The 22,469-nt window shown below is 32.9% G+C and overlaps 2 protein-coding genes across 3 annotated transcripts; one reads left to right on the top strand and one right to left on the bottom strand.

Annotated features, from left to right (window-relative positions):
- Positions 1–2,385: 2,385 nt before the first annotated feature.
- On the top strand, positions 2,386–6,483 carry LOC129315061 (uncharacterized). Of its 2 annotated transcripts, none has more exons than XM_054958575.1 (3): positions 2,386–2,542; positions 2,615–3,474; positions 6,154–6,483. In XM_054958575.1, exon 2 carries the CDS (start codon positions 2,627–2,629, stop codon positions 3,464–3,466), a length of 840 nt encoding a protein of 279 aa, XP_054814550.1. In that variant the 5' UTR covers positions 2,386–2,542; positions 2,615–2,626; the 3' UTR covers positions 3,467–3,474; positions 6,154–6,483. The 2 variants fall into 2 exon arrangements, with proteins under 2 accessions (XP_054814550.1, XP_054814549.1); XM_054958574.1 differs by having other exon boundaries at positions 2,615–3,478.
- A 2,167-nt stretch (positions 6,484–8,650) lies between these two features.
- Positions 8,651–13,868, bottom strand: LOC129316330 (uncharacterized). Its single transcript, XM_054960694.1, has 5 exons — positions 13,707–13,868; positions 11,281–11,339; positions 10,644–11,171; positions 9,774–10,114; positions 8,651–9,210 (listed from the first exon to the last, which is right to left on the bottom strand). The coding sequence occupies exons 2-5, from the start codon at positions 11,333–11,335 to the stop codon at positions 9,049–9,051; spliced, it is 1,086 nt and encodes a 361-aa protein (XP_054816669.1). The 5' UTR covers positions 11,336–11,339; positions 13,707–13,868; the 3' UTR covers positions 8,651–9,048.
- Positions 13,869–22,469: the final 8,601 nt, after the last annotated feature.

Genomic DNA, 22,469 nt, shown 5'->3' with positions numbered 1-22,469 from the left:
CTCTAGTGCTGAGAGGGAGAAGACTCAGGAGGCTAAGAATTAGCATATTCCCACCATATACCTTTAGCTTAGTTTATTTTTTATAATAGTATATGTTTGTCAATTCTAAGATGCATGCCATCACACTTGCACTATGTTGTTATTGCAAATCTTAGATTTATATTTTGGGCCTTAAGTATTTGTATATGTTGAGATATATATTTTTATAGGGCCAAAATATTAGTGCAAGTGTACAAACGATGATTTAAACATGTTTGGATTAAATTGGATATAAAGTAATGATAATATACCTCCCCTTCTATTTTTGATAAAATGGGGTTGAGGAGTGAATTTTTGTTATACTGTTATTTTAGTGCTTATGACGTGTTGTACTAATAATTCTAAGTCTAATAGACATGATCCAGGTGTTAGGAAAGACTTTTGACACATATTGAGGGTTTTGGACACCCATTTTGTGTGAAAGTTATGAAAAATGGTTAAAATGTGTTTGGGTATCTAACTTTTTAGTGTGACTTATTTTCAAAGCGAAACCCATGATGTAAAGAGTTTTTCATAGACACCTAGATCACATCATTCGGATGTCAAATGGAAAATTAGGGTGCATTAGAAGTTTCTCGATTTTGTTATCAAATGATAGTAGAATCAGTTGAATTTTCGTGCAACATACTGCGACGTATGACACCTGAGCCAGTGTGTGGCACAGAGAGCAACACGCTACGACACAGCGTGCACAAGCCATGGCGCATTGCCCTGTATCACAGCATATGTTTTATTTTTCAGTCATCTTCGAATTCTTTCACTTTTTTAAGGTATCCCATACTTTTGAAACTTATTTTTACTCTAATATAAAAGATTTGATTGTTTTGAACTCATTATTATTTAAAAAACTTAGAATCTCTTGAATTTAGAAAAAATCTTGGTAATCATTTTTATGTATTAATATTTTAATTACCATGAGTTCTAATGTTAAATGTGTTTAGTAGAAGGAGATTTTACAATGGGCAGGCTAGCAATGGGATTCTTCCTTTGGGCTGGATATTGGACAAAGGGCCCTAATTTACTCAGTCCAATATTGTCCATATGCAACCTTATATGTTTAACATAGTTCCCTTATCCTTGTTCAACGGACTAAGAATCTCTCTATTTTTTTAACTATCATTTTCCCTCCACTTCCTCAGTCCTTACCCTTCATTAATTTTATAATTAAAAAATTATTTAATAAAATAATTTGAATTGTGAGGATTGGAGAGGTGGAGGGAAAAGGAGGGGAAAAAAAGGAAAGGCTCTGGTCTGTTGTTCAACTAACTTAAATTAAAGGTACGTTAGGGTAACCCACTTTTAACTTTTGAGAAATACTATTTTACATTTGAAATGTGGGATATTGTTGGAAAAAAATAAGAAGAAGAAAGCACATCCTAAAAATGCTTTGAGAATATTATTAAAAGTGAATTTGATGAATACAAAATGATGGAGCTTTTGAAAAGTAGATTTAAAAAGTGAGATATTATCTGACTTTGCTACTTAAAAGTTTAATTTCTTATTATTTTATTTAAAAAATAGTTAATTCATTAAAATATAATTGTTGTTTAAATAATAATAATTAGACATTAAGTTTTTAGCATTATAAATTAAATCATTAATTATGTTAATTTTTAGCATTAATATATAATAAAAATTACAAATCTTTATCACATTATCTAAAATTACAAATTTAAAAAGTATACATATTAAAGATCAAGTTTTTAGCATTATAAAACAAATTTTATATTGTTTAAAATCTTTATCACATTTTTACATATTTTAAATATATTACATTTGTATGATAAAAATTACAAGTCATCATATGTCAATATCTTTTTGATAATTGCACATTTAAAAATATATTATACTATCATAATTTAAATAAATTTTAATTTATCAAACTGACTTTTAAAAAAATATATCCAAACATAAATTTTGTTATAACGACTGACTTTCACTAAATTAACTTTTGCTAAATAAATTTTTAGCAAGTAGATTTTTAATAAATTGAAAACTAAATACATATTAATTCTTCCAAATCATCACATAATTTAATATTATTATTATTGAATTTTAAATGTTACTTCAGTTTGCAACCTATTCTCGTTTGTAACCATATGGATTGATTTTTATAAATTATTTTTTAAAAAAATTTATCCAAAGCTTAGCTACTTCAATGCGGAATGTGGATATTACGTAACCGCTAAGTTCACTTGAAACTTGAAAGTTTCTAAAGCCCTAGCGATCGCACTTGTTCAGTCGTTCTCCCGCGCTCTCTAAACTTGGGGTATATTTTGGAGGAGAGAGAAATATTCAGCCATGTCCTGACTAAATTGCCCACACCATTTTTATAATATTCCATTTCTACCCATCTCACTTGAACCCTTTTTATCCTTGGGCCGTTTCTTCACCCACTCGACCTCTCTGCTCGCCTCTGCTTTGCCGCCTCTCCACCGTCAGTCGCCGCAGCCGCCTTCTTCTGCACCTCCAGCCGTAGTCGCCGCCGCTATCCTCACCACAGGTATTTTGTTTATTTTGGAGATCTGTTTCTCTACTTATTCTGGAATCCATTCTTTATTTGTTGATTCTTCAGGAAGAAGGCAACATGTCGATGTCTAAGAGTTCGAAGATGCTTCAATACATAAACTACCGTATGCGAGTCACCATTCAAGATGGCCGTCAGCTTGTGGGTAAGTTCATGGCATTCGATCGCCACATGAACCTCGTTATCGGCGATTGCGAAGAGTTCCGCAAGCTACCCCCTGCCAAGGGCAAGAAGACCAATGAAGAGCGCGAGGATCGTCGTACCCTAGGCCTTGTTCTTCTCCGTGGCGAAGAGGTCATCTCCATGACCGTTGAGGGCCCACCGCCCCCTGAGGAGTCCCGAGCTAAGGCTGTCAATGCGGCCGCTTTAGCCGGCCCTGGTATCGGCCGCGCCGCTGGTAGAGGGGTTCCCACTGCTCCTATTGTTCAGGCTCAGCCTGGTCTTGCCGGCCCCGTTCGCGGCGTTGGTGGTCCTGCTCCTGGCATGATGCAGCCTCAGATCTCGCGTCCGCCACAGCTCTCTGCTCCACCGGTATCGTATCCAGCTGGGCCACCCGTGATGCGGCCGCCTGGGCAAATGCCGGGGTATCCTGGGCAGGCTCCGCCTCCAATGGCGAGAGGTCCCCCTCCGCCAATGCCACCTGGGCAGTTTGCTGCTCGGCCGGGTGGTCCGCCACAGCCATTCCAAGTGCCTCCGCCTCAGTTTGGACAGAGACCTATGGGACCACCCCCTCCTGGACAGATGGTCAGAGGACCGCCTGCTCCGCCTCGGCCTGGAATGCCAGCTCCACCTCCTCCTCGACCTGGGATGCCCCCTCCGCCTGGCGGTGCTGTTCCTGTATATGGACCACCTCGCCCAGGCATGCCTCCTCCGCCAAACCCTCAGAATCCGCAACAGTAAGAGTTCAAGTAGGTCAGTTTCTGTTTTCGTCTCTTTGCTCTATGGTTCGTTATTGTTATGATTTTCTTAAACCTTAAGAATTTGGGCTGTCAGGAGACTTCATACGTATGTGGCTTCCAGATTTCTGGCATTTATTCTTGTTTAGAAAATAATAATGTCATATATAAAGGCTTTTTCGCGAGTTTATGATCGAAGATGGCAGCTTGTATTGTACATTTAAGTGCAATTTCTTCTACCAAGACAATATTGCTAGGGCTAAAATAATTTAAAGAATGTCCATCTCATCGTAATTGAAGAACTCTAAAGTCAGTCTTACCGAAGTCAAATTTTCAAACTTCGCCATTTTCTCGTGTATTTGTACGTATAGTCCAGGTTTAGCCCAATGCCAAGGAGTAGTTTATCTATCTAGTTGCCACCATCCTCGTGCAAAATTTTTTTTTCAAATGCTTTGTATAGTTGCTCATTGTGCGACATTGCATGACAGTTACACAAATAATACTGAAAATTTGTGTAGTAGCTAGCTAAATTGTGTCAACGAGAAGATGCGTTTCAAATTTTATGTTTCTATAATTTTGTTCAGCATAGCCAATGACATGATCAATCGTACTATCACACAGTAGTGTTTGACCCACAGTAGTTTTCTGGACTTATGATCTTAAAGGCCCTAGCAACTAAGCGATTGCACCTTGCATTAGTCCTATTCAAAGTAATACTTAGTTGAGTTAGGTTCCTTTTGCAACTTAGTCGAGGTTTTGGAAAGTTAAGCTGTAGCCGTTTCATCTTCTACAGAATTTTCATGGCTTATAGAAGTTGCAAATGTTCACTTGATGCCCACTAGTGTTCATCTTGTTGTATCTTATTAACTGAATGATGCCTTTCACGACTTCAGCAGTGATTTCTCCTTCCAGAGACTACATGTGCTCTGTATTAATGCCTTCATAAATTCTAGAGATATGGAGCTCCATTTTGCATACTTATAATGAAGATAATTGTGTTAACGCAAATATAATCATTGTAGGTATTCTTTAAAATGAAGATGATGGTGGTAGAAAATTTAATTAAGATGCTATTCAATCAAGCATTGCAAAGTAAACATTTAATACCCCAATTTTCCCCCCTGAAAAATGGAGTCTCTACAAGTAAAAAATGCTCGGTCATGATATTGTCAGTGAAGAGTCTTAGGTAAAATTACAGCGTTTGGTCTGTCATCCATGGTTGATAAATTTTCACCCTGATATTCTGAGTAATTCCAATCACTTGTACTTATTTGCTGGTAGGATTGCTTCTTTCGATTTATTTATGCTAGGAACTGTTCATAATTATAAAATTCTAATTCCAACTTAGTGTTAAAAGAGGATGGGGAAATATGATCTGATTTCATCTTTATTTTCTAGAATAATCAAAATATCCACTTTATTAAGGTTGAGAGTCAGAGATTCATAGCTGGTTGGGGGAAAAGAAAGAGGGACAAGAAAATTCAATTATTTCTGTCTTTGGTTTTTCTAACTAACATGTCTCTGCCCCATTAACATCCCTGGGGATGTTCCTAATCCATTTGGATTGAGATAAACTTAGGGTTCATAATAATATTTTGCTTGCACTCTCTTAAGTAGTGTTTGGGAGTTTTTTAAGGGATGAAATGGAATGAAGTGTGATGGCTAAAAGTATTATACCATTGTTTGCGAGAAATTTTTAAAAGGAAATGTAATGGATTGAAGTGGCCTTCCATGCCATCCTAAACCCATTTTTTCTGGCCCCCCAATTTTGGGGTCGAGGTTGGAATGGCATGACATAATTAACATTATTACAAAATGACCCTCATTTTTCTCACCCCTTCTCACTCTTTCATTTCTCCTGTCGTAAAGTTGAAAAACATAATTATATCTAGTTTAAATTTATTAATTTTATAATTATTCTTAAATGATGATCAATAAAATCATTTATTTCTTTAATAGAACTCTCAAACAATGGAATGTTTTGTTCCGTTCCACTCTTTCCCACTCCACCCTTAGTCCATTTCACCAATGACCATTCTTTTCCATTTCATCTTGTACTCTCAACATCACTTAAGTCCTATAGACATCTAACTCGGAATAATTTACAGCCTGTATGTTTCATGTCCAAAGCTTAAAATTTTCTTGTTGCACAGGATGTATACATAATTAAATTAAGCTTATACTCTTTTGACCTTCATTTTACTTAAGACTCTTTATAGGTTTGAGATTTTTGGGTCGTTCACTTGTTGGGGGTCCTTTTTTATTTTTTGATTAATTTCATAATGTACTCAAAGGGAAGAGCAATGACAAAAAAAAAAATGCTATGTTTGTAAGATCGCCTCTTTTAATTTTAGCTTAGGCATTACCCGAGAGAGTGTTTCCTAAATCTGACATACCCTGCGTCTAAATTAACTCGCGATAAATATCCCTTGGATGTAACGTTAGAATTCAACATAAGGGATTTCAGTGTTATCCTCAAAGCTATGTAAATTTTTGCACCCAATTAACAAATAACTTTAGTGAGGACCTTTAATTTACCCTTCAGTCAACTTTTGATTTTGCTGCTGAAATGTTTTATTTAATCATTTTCTTTAATTGCTCTCATCCATACTTGTCGTTTCACGTTAATTGTCATCACATGTATTTATTATCTGTACTGATTAGAAGGCTTCAAATCATCCATCGTTGCAGGTCTTTTGGCTGGTGCTCTGGGGAATCTGGACTTTGAATTTCTTGTGGTCACTTCAAATCTAGCTTTTATATGTGCAGCAATTGTTTCTTGGACATGTCATGTTAGGGTTGTTGATGATGAGAACGTATTATGTTAAAAATATTATCACCATTTGAGAAGAAAACAAATGTGTAAATGCAATCTGAGCAATAGACATACTAGATGAAGATGACATTGTAGATTGTGAGAAATTTTTGCCAGATTGCCAAAAAAGAAAAATGACTGATTTGGAAAATGTAGGACCGGACTGGAAACCTATAACCATGACTTTGGCATTGTGTTTTTGTGTAGTGTTTTTGTTAATTATATTATTTGAGAAGGCATTAACAGATAATTGTAGTATGGCCATAGTTGATGTTATAAATCCAACAATTATCTAGCATCGATAATCTTAATGAACTAACTTCCGAACCAGATAAAATATCAGATTGTAGTAATATGCACCGGGGTAGATTGTTTTTAATAACGCGATAGAGAAGTATAGTTAGAAAATTAACTATGAATTGTAAGGTATTTTAAAATAAGTTGTACTCTTTTTCATGTTTATTTTTATTTAATAGTGTTTTAATTAAACAGTCTTCTTAATTATTTTAAAAAACTTTATTAATTATACCGTGTAGTGTTATATTTTAAATATGACATGTTAAAAAAAAAAAAAGAAGTCTTGTAATGCTGAATAGAAGCATAACGCAAGATCACAAGACATATGAGGTGTAAATTCAAATTTCTGAAAACTCCATTAAAAACTGTATTCCAAAATGGTACAGGACCGACCCTGGAAGACCTGGGTGGTTGAATGCACAACCATGTGAACAAACTCACTGCCTCTAATAATACCAAAGGAGAATGACAGGTAAATCTTACGAAGAGTAATTAATTTAAATTAGATTTTAATTAATTTTAAAATGTCAAACTTCAAAAATTTATAAATTCAGCTTTTAATTTTACAATTTCATTGCAATGAATTTATAACTTATTATTCTAATTTAATAGAAAAAATAAATATTTATTTTTCAACCATGTTAAAATTTAAAAAAAATTGTAAATTCATCATAATAAAATTATAAAATTAAGACTCAAGCTTGCAAATTCTGGAGTTTAGCACTTTGAAATTGGTTAGAACTTAACTTGAATTAATCAATCATTTTGAGACCTATCTATTATTTTTTCTAATAACAATAAAGTTGAGTCTAGTGGAAGAGGTTAGTTTTTTACAACATAACAAACTAATGTTTAAATTTTTGCTAGGAAAGATGCTTATATTTGGTGCTTGACAGTATTTCAAATATGATTGTTTTTAATAAAAAGATACATATAAGGGGGGAAAAAACTTCCTCTAATAATTAACACAAACCATTACTCATAATTTAACAATTTGAATTAGACAGAGACATGGTCATGGTTATACTCGTTTGGTGCCTTAAACTACAATATAAAGGCATATGCATGTTCTCCGATTTGAAAGCATTCAAAAGCAACATAGAGGTGAGACTATTCATACATGTCATTGTTGCTAGGTTTAAATAACTAATTTAACTTCATGATATTGTTTCTCTGAGATGATAGAGAGTTACTCCATCCCTCGTTATATTTGTCTTTCGAGAGAGAAATTGTTTTAGACACATTAATTGAGAGGCAGATTTGGTAAAATATACTATATTTTTACATATTTATTGCATTTTTTTAATCGATATACAGCAACGTCAATAGATAAATACAACAAAATGGAAGAAAATCTAGGATACTGTCTTTAGTGTGTTTGTGTTTAAGTTTTTACCGAGATACAAACGTACGTATATCAAGACAACAAAATGATGAAAATAAACCTTTGAATTTTGGATGTATTGCTCAGAAAATAACATACATTTTTTTTTCTTTTCCGTAACAAAAAAAAAAAAAAGATGTTTTGTTTGCAAGAAGAAAGATAAGCCATCCTTTTCCTGGATAGATTGACTTGATCCAACATCTCATGTAACACAGTAATAATGTCATAAGAGATGTTTTATAATATTTAAAAAATATTAAATCTCAAGCTTTTCAAGGAGATGGCAAGTGTAAAAAGTATTTTGACTTCAAGTTTTCAAAGAGTTCAATAATTTTAGAATATTAATGAAATTTAATAACTATAATCAAAATACTGGACTTAAGTCCAAATCCTCCCTTTTTCAAAGGTTACAGTTTGTGCTGGGTGCTAATTCTACCTATCATTGTCAGCACTTTGGAACAAAGTTGAGATTGGATTGTTTGTATTTATATTTTATGACACGCAATTCATAATATTCACACATCATTGGCAAGTTCATCTACAATTTTTTTTTTAAAAAAAGGCATGATAAATTTGTGAGAATGTGAGATATATTTAAGGCATTAGTCTCATTTAAAGGCATGAAATAAACAACTTAATATAGGTACACATATAACGATCATGTGAAGAACCAGCATCTACCAATGTTGGTATATACTTCAAACCAAATCATTGCATTATAAGCAAAATTTTACTTACAAATCTGGCAATTTGGGCACCAAGCCGCTTATGAAAAGACTCCCTATATAGAAAACAACTAAAAACCCAACCCAAGAAGCGTAGCTAAATTATTAAGAGGAGAAAAAAAAAAAAACTATTTCTAGGCAAAACTATTCTGTGTTTTTCTTAGGGGTTTTGGTAGAGACAAAAGTATCTCCTAAACACACCAAAGAGACACACACACACATATATACTTGAGTGGGGTCATCTGAACTCACTGAATATGGACAATTGGACATGTAATCCTAGGACTATGATTGTAGCTACTCTCCTTCACAGAGAAGACGAAGAGATCCACCAATCCAATAGAGGAGAAACTAAGTTGAAACCACTAAAACCTCCAAGCCCTGAACTTCTTTGCAATGACAGGTCGAACATCGTCCACATCGACGAGCGTCTCGAGAAATGGAAGCAAGGACATCAGACAAGAATCAGAAGAGTCGTCAAACCAACTTTCAATTGGAATTCCATTATCAGGCTGCAACCTGAATACCTAAAAACATGAAGACAGACAGAGATTTTCAGTATCTTACGCCAATTATCAAAGCAACAGTGACCAATGATGTATGACATCTGGTCAGTATTTCACAACACGTCTGGAGAAAGCTGTAATTGCCAATTATAACAAAAGAAATACCCAATAGAATAATAAAATTTAGAAAAAATTAATTATTTAATCTCCATAGTTTTAATGCAGTTGTATGAACTTTGACTTGCTGAAATTCATTTTAATTTGATTGTAACTCAATCCCTAATGTTTGACTTGATATAATTTAGTCTCTGTAATTTTAGGAATTTAAAATAGCAGTTCCTATATTTTAGAAAATAAAATTATAAAAAAATTAAACTTTAAAAGTTTTAGTAATTTAAAGTATTAGACCCCAAATTTCAAAATAAATTTAATCTTTTTAATTGTATCTTCTAAAATAAATCAACCAATGTTTTACATGATTAAAAAAGATTGAGTTACACTAAGTTAAAGTTCAAGAACCGAATTACAACCAACTAAAAAGCATGAAAAGGCTTTAACAGAATTGAGATGAGGAAGAAATGCACCTGAGGAGAATTGTCGAGTATAAATACTTTTGCCAGGTCAATGCCGAGAACTGTCAAATCTTTAGTGTACACCTCATCTAATAAGATGCATGAATCCCGGTATCTTCTATCAGAGAAAAATTTTCTATCTGGATCAAGAACATCCAGAAGCTTTTCTGCATAACACCTTTGACTAGCCGTAAAAATGATGACTTCAAAAATCTCTGACACTCTTTCCAAAAATACCTCAAGGAAGGGCCTTTTCCGTACATATATAGTTTGGTCCTTGTTATCATTATCATTGAACTGGATTGTGAAGTCAACGCCATAACATGGCTCCCATGTAGAATGGACTAGTGTTTCTATTGAACCAACAAAATATAGAAGTAACAAGTTATTTAAGATATACATATATACATATCAAAACGTCACAAGAATTTGTTCATGTAACAAAAAACACGTGTTCAACTTTTATGCTAATGCCAATTCTAACTCAGATGAGAAAACATATACTATGCTGGTAATTTACAAAAGCAATCTTATAATAAAGAGGCCTTCCATATTTAAGGAAGAAGCAAGAATAATGCAAATCAAAAGGCAACTTTATAAAGCTTAGACAGTTAAATAAACTCAAGTGGCAATTCTACTATAAAATGTAAAAGCTACTGTGGAGAAAAAAATTATCTGCATCACCAAATATGATCCAAAGCCTAAACATGCATCAGAGTGAGCAGTAATATTGATTTTTTATTGTAATGAAGGTCATAAATCATGATACAAAAAAGACAACAAAGTAACGGCTCTGGAAAAAATTTCACCCAACCATCGAATGGGATTGAACTAATATGATTAATTTTGACTAAACTAAGATGAAGATCGAAGAGGATTTACCATCCAAATCAAGAACAAGGGTATGCTTCTTTTTGCTTGTTTCCTTGCTTACCAGTGCAGGCAATGAATAAGATTCATCTGACAGGTCAAAAAAACTTTTAATAAAGGACTCTGGATCAGAATAATCTACTTCATTGGAATCAATCTGACAGCGGCTGGCTTCAAATTCTTCATTGGATTTAGCCTGATGGCACATGTAGTGAAACCATGTATTATCAGACATCTGCTGAGTCTCTTCACAAGAAGCCCCATAATGGGAATCTGTTGCCTCCATTGTTTTCTCAAGGGAGGGAAAAAGCATAAATCCGTCTGTGGCGTCATATATCAAATTTGTCCCAGAAAATTCATGATCAGAAAAGATACTGTAATTGACGTTATTGCCAAATAAACCTATCCTGTCAGTAGGAATTTCACTGAAACACAGATCATTTATATAGAGGTCTAAGCCATCTAAGACCCCGGGTGTTTGGCAATCAAAGGAGCTATTGTCATCTGCTAGAGGCGCCACAATGGTTTGCTCTCTAACTACTGCAATATGAGACCAAAGGAGGCACACTCGTTACAAATAGAAATGCAATACAATAAATCATAAGTGAAATTATATGAAGCAATATGGTTTAAGGTCAGTAGTCAGCACCTGCATCAAATGGGTTGCAGTGGACGTCAGTGGATCCAGTTGAAGGAGAAGACATCGTTCTATTGTAGGAATAAAACAGGTCAAACTTCTTCAATAGAAAACTCCAAGTTTCAAGCAATCAATTGGTACACAAATGAATTTCTCACTAATTTCCCACAAGAAATGGATTTTAATAAGGTGACAGAAAAAGCCTATATCTCCAAACCCATTTTTCTAAAGCAACGCTCAAGTGCTATCAGTAGTGAGTAGACACAGATGAACTACAGTTAAACATCATAGTTTTCTCGCTCATTCCTGGTCAGAAACCTCAGTTATGCAAAGAAGATCAAGTAACACCACAGGAGAAAGATAGATCACGTAAGTTACACGAACCAAAGCAATTTATATAACTTAATACAAATAAACAACGCAGGAGATTTCTATACACACATGATAAACTAGTCTTAGACTACAACTTGTATTTGAAGGTGCTTATGAAATCATGCCCTAACTTTGATCTAGGTCCAGGGGACCAGCTAACACAGTCAACTATTTACTACTTTCTCACTTTTTCCTTTGATAATAATGTCTGTCTTAACCACGCTCCTCCTTCCAGGAAAATATTAAAATCATGCCCATAAATCATAGTGTGCAATCACTGGTAAGAATGTAAAGTTGGTCATTAACTCCACATCATTATCCCATTTAAGTGGACAAAAATACTACAGTTGACTGTCTTGAGGCATGAATGCACATGACTAAATCCTTTCATAAATCAACATGTATAGGCAAATAGGCAAATGTAATGAGATGAGCCTAACCAGTTCTCCTATTGAACCCAAATCTCCATCAGATGACAGACAGATCTGTGCCAAAGTTACGTCTGCATTATCAGATATTTGGTTTCTATCATTTTCATGCTCCTTAAAAGGTATTCCGTCTCTAAATCCTACAATAGAATGTCCAATTGAATGATGAATTGCTCTTTTTTCAGGTAATGCCCATGAAAACATGCAACAATTCCATGGAATCGGTTGCCTTTATTCCATAACGATTTTACGGAAATATTCTTTCAATTGGTAGACATAAGGCACAAAACTCACCAAGCTGGAGAGTTTGGTTGCCATGTCGAAATCTTTTGGTTGACAAGCTACTTGGACCATGGAGGAAGTCATTTTAGATAATTTATTGGACTATATACTTAGGATAACTTCCATCTCTTGCAGGTGTTTTTTATTTAATTTAAGTGCCAGGACCAAATTCCGGGTTCTGAAAAATGATTAAATTCACTCCATTGTATAACATGGAAGATGCTTCTTGTTTGCATTCAAGTCTATACAGCAACCAAACAAAACAAAAGTACGTACATGCATGAACACAGACACGGACACACATATATATATGTTGCAATTTGGTATAATCTTTTTGCAACATATTTTAAGAAAACATAAAAGTAAGAAAAGTGTTGGCGGATATGTCCATCAGCAAGTTTCATGAAAAAATCAAACAGAAAGTCAACTAAAGATGATGACCGAGATTTAGTTAACTTCAAAAGATCCCTACGAGAAGCCCATTGAAACCCTTTACAATTTCTATTATTTATCACAATTCACCTCAATATCGTTAATTTGCCAGTTCAGTGAATGTCATCCAGGCTAGTGAGTACTCCCAATTCATGGACACTGAAGAGCGCTCATTCAAGTTCACCACTTACCAGAACTCAGCATTCCGACACAAAAGTATTTGAAATCCCGTGTTAAGTTATTTCTAGGCATATCACGCATACACCAAACTCGATTGCAAAACATATCAAGAACAAATTTAAAGCATGACGCTGTATACCAATCTTGAAGAAAATGATTGCATAAAGATTAAAAAATGGGGGAGAAAAGTATATATTTTAATGATTGAATGCAATTCCTTTTTCGTATTTCATTCATCCAGCCCCTTGTTTGAGGATTTTCTGTTTCTTTGCCATAAGCCCAAGATGCAGACAAGTCACGAAACTCTCTAAATCATAAAGATCAAAGAGGCGATTCAACTTAACCCGCTCAGGCCAGAAAAGGAAAAAAAATGGACCAGCAAAAACAAAAAACGACAAACTCCGTGTCAGCTCTATTCACCCTACGAGGCTAGGCCACGATTCCCAATTAACAGTAAAAGTGAAAACACACCATGAGAGAATCAAAATCAAATTTAAATCGACAAGAAACCAAAATCCTCTGCGAAATAAAACGGCCTCGACTTTCATAAAAAGTATCGAATTTCGGTAACCTCGAGTATCGAAAACTCAAAAACAGAGGGGGGGAAACAATTCACCGAAGTTATAGCTAGCAGCAACCCAAAAAGGCAGCGCTATTTCGAAAAACCTCATACAGTGAGACTAAGCAGAGAATTTATCAGAATATTCACATACAAGCACAAACTGGAAAAAGAAGAACACTTACCCTGAGCTGGGACGATCCTTGTCTTCCTTTCTCTCTTTCCCACCCAATTCGGCACTTCCTTCACTCTCTCTTCCTCCGGAGGCAGAGAGCCGAGGCAGAGAAGAAAGAAGGCGTCAAAGGATGACTCTGACGAACTTGTGGTCGTATAAATATACATGGAATTTGGAAGTTCAAATGAAGCGAAGAGGTTCCACCCAAAAAAAAAAAAAAAAAAAAAAGTAGACGAGCTCAAAGATGAAGACGAGCGAACGGCAAAAGATTGATAGTTGATACGAAAATCTAACGGCGGATAGAAGAACACGTAGTGATGGCATGTTACACGTCAGCATCTGTGAAGTCCCGTGTGTGTGGACGCAACTGGCGATGCCAGCAAGAACCAGGAAGGGTCATGTCCCTGGACTCGGAAAAATCCGAGTTTTTTTCGATTTTGACGGAAGAAATCCACTCACACGCACACACGTGCATATGAAGAATATAAAACTGGTGACTTGGAGGGGTCTTTTCTGTCTCGTGACTAGTACCCTTCCTTTGTTCTCATACCTATGCAGGAGGTTTAAAAAAAAAAAATTCGTAAAAAAATATAATATATTTTTAATTAAATTTCAATTTCTATTAAATATATATAATAAATATAAATTCATTTATCAATATGACACTTTTTAAAAAAAATAATAATTATATTTAAAAAATTAAAAATATTTTATATTTTTTAAACATCCAACTCTTTAAAAAATGCTTTATATTTTTGAATGGAGGAAGTAATCATTTAATCTGTATAGGTTTAATTTAATTGCAACTTAATTCTTATAATTTTAACTCAATTATAATTTAATTTTTAAATTTTAATTATTACACCTCAATCTTTATAGTTTTAATCATTTAAAATATTAGTCCATATATTTTTAAGAATAAAATTATGTTAAAATTTGGGACTAATATTTTAAATTACTAAACCATTTTAATCTTATAAAGATTAAATTTTTAAAATATTTTTTATCTTATAATTTTATTTTTAAAATATACGGACTAGTATTTTAAATGGTTAAAACTATAAGGACTAAGTTATAAGAGTTTAAATTTAAGAATTGAGTTACAATTGAATTAAAGTTTTAAAGATTAAGTTATAGTTAAATTAAAATTATGAGGATTAAATAATTAATCTGATAGTATAAGTGACTTTGCCAAAGTTTATGTAGTATTAATTACTTTATTGCTAAAGATTATGATTATAATTTGATTTGTTGTCCGAAATTCTTTTTCAAGAAGGTTGTAGTTGAAGATTTATCATCAATGATTATAATTGATATTTACTCTCTTCTAAACAAATTTTAAACTATGCATAGAACTCTTCTTCAAGTCAATCTTTTAGAGGTTGATTACTGCGTCTCAACTTCTACTTCTAACTTTACCTTGACTTTTGTTTAATTTCTTTTTCCTTGCTTTTTTTTTTTTGCTTCTTACTACTTGCCTTTAAATAAAAAAATACTTTATTCAAAATATGCCCTTCTTCTTTTTATGAATATCAAAATTTTATGGATTTTCATCTTTCTCTTAGCTCTTCATCTTTTCCTAAATAAACTACCATGATTTCACCATTCATGAGATTTATTTTCCACACAAATTTTTGGCTTTTAGTATCCACTATTCCCCCTAAACTAAAATATAGAACATTTGTAACTAATTTACGGTTTTAAAAAATATTAGTTGAAACCTTAATTTTTTTAAAAAATTTTATCCTTTTAATTTTACCCTCATTAAATACCTTATATAAGTACTTTGATAATAATAATTAAAATTTCAATGCATCATTTTTAAAAAAAATTAATAAATGAAGTAGGAATATAATTAAAAAATAATTATAAAAGTTATTCAATGTTTTATATTGTATACTAAGCAAAGATTTTTAAAAATACCTTATATTATAGTTTAGTAGAAATATTTAAAAATGATGAGATTCTATATGACAAGTTGTATCATCAAGACGTCAAATGCCGAGTTATTCAAATAAAGGAAAGTTTAAGGAAAGAAATCTATATCCAAGAGCCTATTATGTGTGTTTGGAGTCCAATTCACCATATTACAGGTGCAATACACACACATGCACTTGGAGGAGGAAAATTGGGTTATAGTTTTGTATATTTGAGCCCAAATGAATTGTTTCACTAGGCCATGGAAGCTCAAGAACGTAAATAGTCATCCAAACCCACATTTAGACCGTCCAGAAGAGTCTTTATAAGGCCCAGGTCAATGATAGAGAAGTATTACCAAGGTGAGGCTTAAGTGGAATAAAAGATTCTTAAATGAAGACACATGGCATGATATAAAGAGTCCAAGATTAATTAGTACTCATTTATTTATTTCAATTATGATTGAAATTCATTTGAGTGTTGGGTGTTATTTTTCTAATTTTTCTTGTATTTTACTAGGTATATTTTTATTATATTTTTAAAATTAGTCATTTATTAAGATAAAGGTCCACTTGTCATTAAATATGGCAATGCACTCAAAAGTAAATAAATTAGGTATAAATTGAATATTTGACACTTTAAAACTTTTTTTATATGAATGCAACACTGGATTAAATTAGTTGGTTCAACTGATAAACCCTCAATTTGGTTTTTTGTTCAAATCGGCCTGGAGCTGATCCAGTCTAACATGGCCTATCTAAAGTTATTTTGGCTAACTTAATGGATTGGACGAGTTATTTGGGTTGTTTTTTTTCTTCCAAACAATTTAGATGTCGTTTTGGATTTTTCTTCTTTTCAAGAAATGCTCACAATGAAAGGGATGGAGTTTTTTTTTTTTTTTTTTTTTGGGGAAAAAGAAAAGAGATGATAAGAAGATTTGGGAAAAAACCATCGAAGGAGGAACAAGAAAAAGCAGAGCAACTAGATATAAAAGCCATGACCTTTTTGGCGTTTTCAACTCGATCTGCAATTTCATCGGCGATTAAGACGATTAGAGGAAGATGAATGCTTCAGGCAAAAGATAAGAGGAAGATGAATGTTGAGAGGGTTGGAGAAGCCGACGCTTGGCTTGAAGAAAAAGGAAGAGAAGGACCTCAATATACCGAGAGCACAATGCCAATTTTAACTTTTAGTCTGACCCACGTTTCTCCAATGACCCACGTTTCCAAGACTTTATTGGGATTGTAATTTTAGAAGAAAAAGCAAATACTACTCGAAGGCTTAAAATAAAATAAAATATCACTCAATTAAATTAAATAATATTTAAAATATTATTATTAACATTAATTATTCAGATTCCTTTCCCATGAATCTACGATTCATAGTAACTTTTATTATATGGTTTTTTCATCTTGGGTATGTAATCTAAATCGGGAATCCTAATATTTTTTTTTTATTTTCAATTATATTTTGATATATGATTTTTTAAATGAATATTATTTTATTTTATTATGACTAGTCTGACTTTGATTTGACCCCTAATTTAACTCTGATTAAACCACTAGCATTGACTCAGTGTCTTGATCAATTCAATTTTTAGTACCTTACTTTTTTCAAAAAATAAAATATAATAGTGTGTTTAAGCAAATTTAAGTTCTAAACTTTATTTATAAGAATGTTAATGTGATTTTCATAATCTCAATGTAAGTGGGAATGATTAAAATCAATTTGTAAGTAAAAGTTTGAGTAAGAGCTTGTAAATATTTCAAATTCAATGTTTAACAAGAAAATAGAGCATAAACTATAGTAGCTGAAAAATATAAAGAGTTGAAGTGAGAGACAATGTAAAATATAATTTATCCTAATTCAGTTTTATCCATTTAAACCTATGTATAGTCTTCAGACAATCACTTGAGATTTTTTCACAAGCTTTCACAAGTTTGAACTAGGTATTTATGGCCTATTACAACCCCTTACTATATATTATATTGAGCTTTTCACTCAAAAAAAAAACATCTTTATATTACAATGGGAAACCTTTCCTTCTCTTTTTACAATGAGAATGATTCACTCAAAAACTCTCCCCTAAAAGTGAAATGAGTATAATTTGACTCTAATACTTGAATAATAAAGATATTAAAGATATTGGCTCAAGAACATTGTTTTTCGTATAATAACAATAGAAAGAATGTAAATATCATAACTCAATGATTTTCAAGCTTAATATCTTGTTAAAATAAGTTTTTAGTATTATAGTTACAGCTTATGAAGCGAAATAATTGTTGGAGATATAATATAACTGTTGGGTTGAGAATGGAAAGAGTTTCTATGGTAAGCACTTTTTTTTTTTGAAAAGTTCATTTAATGTCTATCAAACCTTTAAAGCACATGTTGATCAACTAAAACTTTCATGTTTTAGATGGGCATAAGCAAGCTCCTTTATGACACTCTAAAACTCACATATTTAAGTCAAGTAGAACCACAAGTTTCTTTGAAACTCTAAAACTTGTATGGATATTTTTTAGAACTAGCGTGTTTGAGTAAGACAACATTTTGGAACATAGGGTTTAGGATTTTCATCAAGTGTTTGGCAAACTTTGGTTTTAGATTGAAACTTACAAGGATGGGACGGTTCAGACTCAAATTGCCATTAGGAATATAAAAATCATGTCTATTGGGCTTAAAACTCATGTGGATTAGAGTTAGAATAATTTTAAGGCTAAAACTCACGTGCAAGCAAACTGGATCATGTGTGTATAAGAGACATTACGACATAAAATTGTTGAAGACTATAACTCATTCAAGACACTATTGCAGCTGCCTATTAGGACTGCACTACTGGCGCCAGCTGAGACCAAATAACCTACTTTCATTAAGACTGAACAGCTCGCGACAATAAAGATAGGAATATAGGTGACAATCCAAACTAAATGGTCAAATTCCATAAAGATCGGACCTTCGGCACATACCAAAAGGCCAATTTCCATAAGATTAGAGCATCACTGATAGCTCGACAGGCCCTCAACTTCTATTGGGCTACCTTTTATTAGGACTGTAGCTCGACAATGACTGGGATCATACATCCAACTTTCATCGGAATTAGATGGCTGACTTCCACTAGGATTGCACCACAGGCGACAATTAGGGCCAGACAGTTGACTTTTATTGGGACCAGACGGTAGACTTCCACCATGCCCGAAATAACGACGATGACTGAGATAGGATAACATACTTCTACCATGACCAGATTGATGACAATGACTAAGACTAGATGGCCAACTTCAAATAGGGAGGCGATCGAGACTAGATTGCTGTTGCCAATTAGGATTGTTCCTGTAACTGAGATCAAATAACTGACTCCTTAATGACTAGATCGATGACTTTGACTGAGATGGGACTAGTAACTTCAATTGGGATCGAATTGTTTATGATCTAATCACAGTCGATACCAGCAGTCCAATCCCTCTCACAAGAGGTCATCTGATCTCAGTTAGTACAAGACACCTGGTCCTAATGGAAGTTGGCCATCCAGTATCTATTGTTGTCGTTAGTTCGATCCTGGTGAAAGTCAACTGTCAACATCGGTTAGGTCTTAATAAAAGTTAGTCATTCAGTTCTAGTCACAACCATTAATTTATTCTCAATAAAAACCAACCATCAGGTCTCGATCGTTGCCTTGGGTCTAATCCTAGTGGAAGTAGATTATCCTGTCCCGGTCATCACTGTTAGTCCAGTCTCAATCGTCATCGTTAGTCTGATCACTATGAAAGTAGGCCGTCCAGTCCTAATAGAAGTTGACCGTACCATCTTGATTGTTTCTGTCAATTCGATCCATATAGAAGTCAACCGTTCCATCCCAGTTGTCATCGTCAATCCAATCCTAGTGAAAGCCGGCATCCGATCCCGGTTGTTATTGGGGTGATGGAAGTCAGAGGCCTTTAAAGGTCATCGCCAATGGTTTAATCCCATGGAAGTCGGCCATCTAGTATATGCTGATGGTCCGATCTCAATGAAAGTTGACTGTTTGGTTTAGATTGTTACTTGCACTTCGATCTCTGTCATCACAGGCGGTTTAATCCTAATGGAAGTCGTCCATCTAGTCCTAGTTAGAGCTGGTAGTGCAGTCCCAGTAGGCAGTAGCAATTTAGTCCTAGTCAATAGTGACAACTTGGTTCCGTCAACTTTAGCGGTTCGGTCTAATTACCATTGATGGTCCAATTAAGCCTTCATGGATTTGGGTCAAATTATAAAAAATATTAAGTTAGGATTTAAAATAATAAGAGTTTAAAAAAATTTTAAATTATAAAGTGATTGAGGTAAAATTTGGATTTAGATTTAGGTCAAATTCAAATTCATACGTATCTTAACATATCATAAAAATACTTATTCCATAGTTAAAGTTAGCTATTATATATATGAAAACAATTAAGTTTACATATAATTGACTTACCTATATCTATCATCATTAAACTTCACTGAACGTGATGTCATAAGTCATTATTTCTAGCACTAGTTACTCATCAATGGGCCTTGGACTTAGTGAGACAATTAGGATTTCTTTTAGCTAGGGTTTTCTAGAGTTTGAGTTTTTTCACCTATTTAAAGGTCAACTTACATATGCATAAAAAAAAGATAATTGAATAATATTGATCTCTTTCAAGCTGGTGTAGCTTGTTTCCATGTATTTCTTGAAAAATACACTTTGATAGTAAGAATTTGATCATCTCTTATGTTTTGGATATATTTGGAGTTTTTTTTAAATAGGTTTTCATTGGGTGCCAAGTTTCATATACTTGGTGTTTTTTGTAATGGGCTCTTTAGGTTTCAAGCTTGGATCATCTTATCTCGTCCTTTTGAATTATCCTTGGTTCTATTTTTTCTTTTTTACTAACCAATTCATAATTTCTAAGTTTTCTAGAACAGGTTCATATTAGATCCACACCATTTATCCGCTCTATCCTAATGTATAAGACAAATTTAGACAAAATATGCATCCAATAAATCTAATTAAATATAATTGACAACATTCTTTTTTTTTCAAAACAAAAATATATATTTTCAAAAATACCTTTCATTTAATATTAGGCTTAAATGATTAGAGAGAGAATAATAAGGAGGGAGGGTTGGAAAAGTACATTTAATGAAATATTATTTTTGTTAGATTGTTTTATATTTTAAGACACTGAATCACTTTCAAAATTGTCTTACAATTTAAGGCTTTCGATATGTAAGACTATATCTACAAATAGAACATGCCATTTATAATGAGATGTTCAAAAATATAAAAAATTATTTCTCTAATCTTTATTGTTTTCTCTTCTATGATTTCTAGGATTTGCTTTATTTTCAACTGTTTTAAATTTATGATATTTATTGGTGGTGAAAATGAATATTAAAACAATTTGGTGGGCTTAGGGGCCTCATATAACACACTAAATTTTTTTTTTTAAATAATTTAACTCAACCATAGTTGGGTTACAGCCACCCAATACATTTTTATATCAATAATTTTAATATAAAATATTTTATAATTGACTTCAACTCACACACTATGACATTTCAAATAAATTTTTACCTCCCATGTGGCATTAGGCTAAATCACATTTGTCCATCCTTATACTCCCAACAAGTAAACTAAATCACATTTGTCCATCCTTATACTCCTAACAAGTAAAATAAGCAATTTAGTCAATTTTCAACACAAGCCAATTATTTGGCCTTATAATCATGTCATTTTAACCAATTCAAAGTAAACCAAATATTAAAATTACAGTCATCCAAATTGTACCAAAAATAAAAATAGTTTGAAAGGCATGATTACATTTATATATTCATATAATTGACAATAAAAAAAGCCCTAATATTGGCAATATAACACATTATAAATCATAAATTAAATACCCAAAAGAGACAGTGGATCTATACCACTAAGCCTCTGGGACTCCTCCACGTGTCACTCGTGGCTCTTCTCCTGAAAATTGTTAACCACATAATGAGACTCAAAAGTCCCAGTAACCAAAGCCAATTTATGATAGTGTATACAAACAGTTAAGTGTGTGCTTACTAAGTAAGAATTAAAAATAATATAATTCCAACAAATATAAAAAATATTACAATACACACAAACAACCATCCTTATATCCCTCCATTAACCTCGAGCCGTAGCCCTCACTCGGTGCTAAATTACCCGGCCAAAGGTAGATTAGCCCGATCCCTTATAAGCCACCTATTGAGCTTCAATAGGGGCGTACCACGTGGCACATAAATACAACAATAATAGCAAGTCTCCCAACACCTCCCACAATAATTAAACAAATTCATAATAATATTGCACAATTATACAATATTACAAAATTCATAATTTTCTCAATAATCACCCAATTAACATGAAGTAACACTAATCACAAATTAAAAGCATGGTTACCTTGTGGCTTTTTGAATAAATTATTCCTTAAAATTTCTCTCTCACCACAATCTTCACTAGTAATACAATCTACAAATAACATATTATTTATAAATATTAGTTTTAATTTTTGAAACTAATAAAATAATTCTAATAATAGAATTAAAAATATAACATAATTCCTAATCTCAATCTTAATACAAATCTAGAGTTAATACTATTAAGTAAAATTTTTAACTCCTCTTTTAATTATCAATAAACATTAATAATCTAAAAATCAACTTCTAAACTAATTTTTATTATCAAAATTTTTTTTATTTCATAAATTCGTACCTAAAATACCCAAAAATTAAAAATTGAGTCTCTAACTTAGAATTATAATCCTATAGCCATAATAATTCATTTCTCATCCCAAATAATCATCTAAACCTCAATAAATCAACATATATTTTC

The sequence above is a fragment of the Prosopis cineraria genome, unplaced genomic scaffold (assembly GCF_029017545.1).
Source record: "Prosopis cineraria cultivar Desert tree isolate PC_DT_omini unplaced genomic scaffold, ASM2901754v1 PC7, whole genome shotgun sequence".
NCBI classification, from domain to species: domain Eukaryota; kingdom Viridiplantae; phylum Streptophyta; class Magnoliopsida; order Fabales; family Fabaceae; genus Prosopis; species Prosopis cineraria.
Note: the sequence above shows the minus strand (reverse complement) of the source record. Positions and strands in the feature narration are given on the sequence as shown.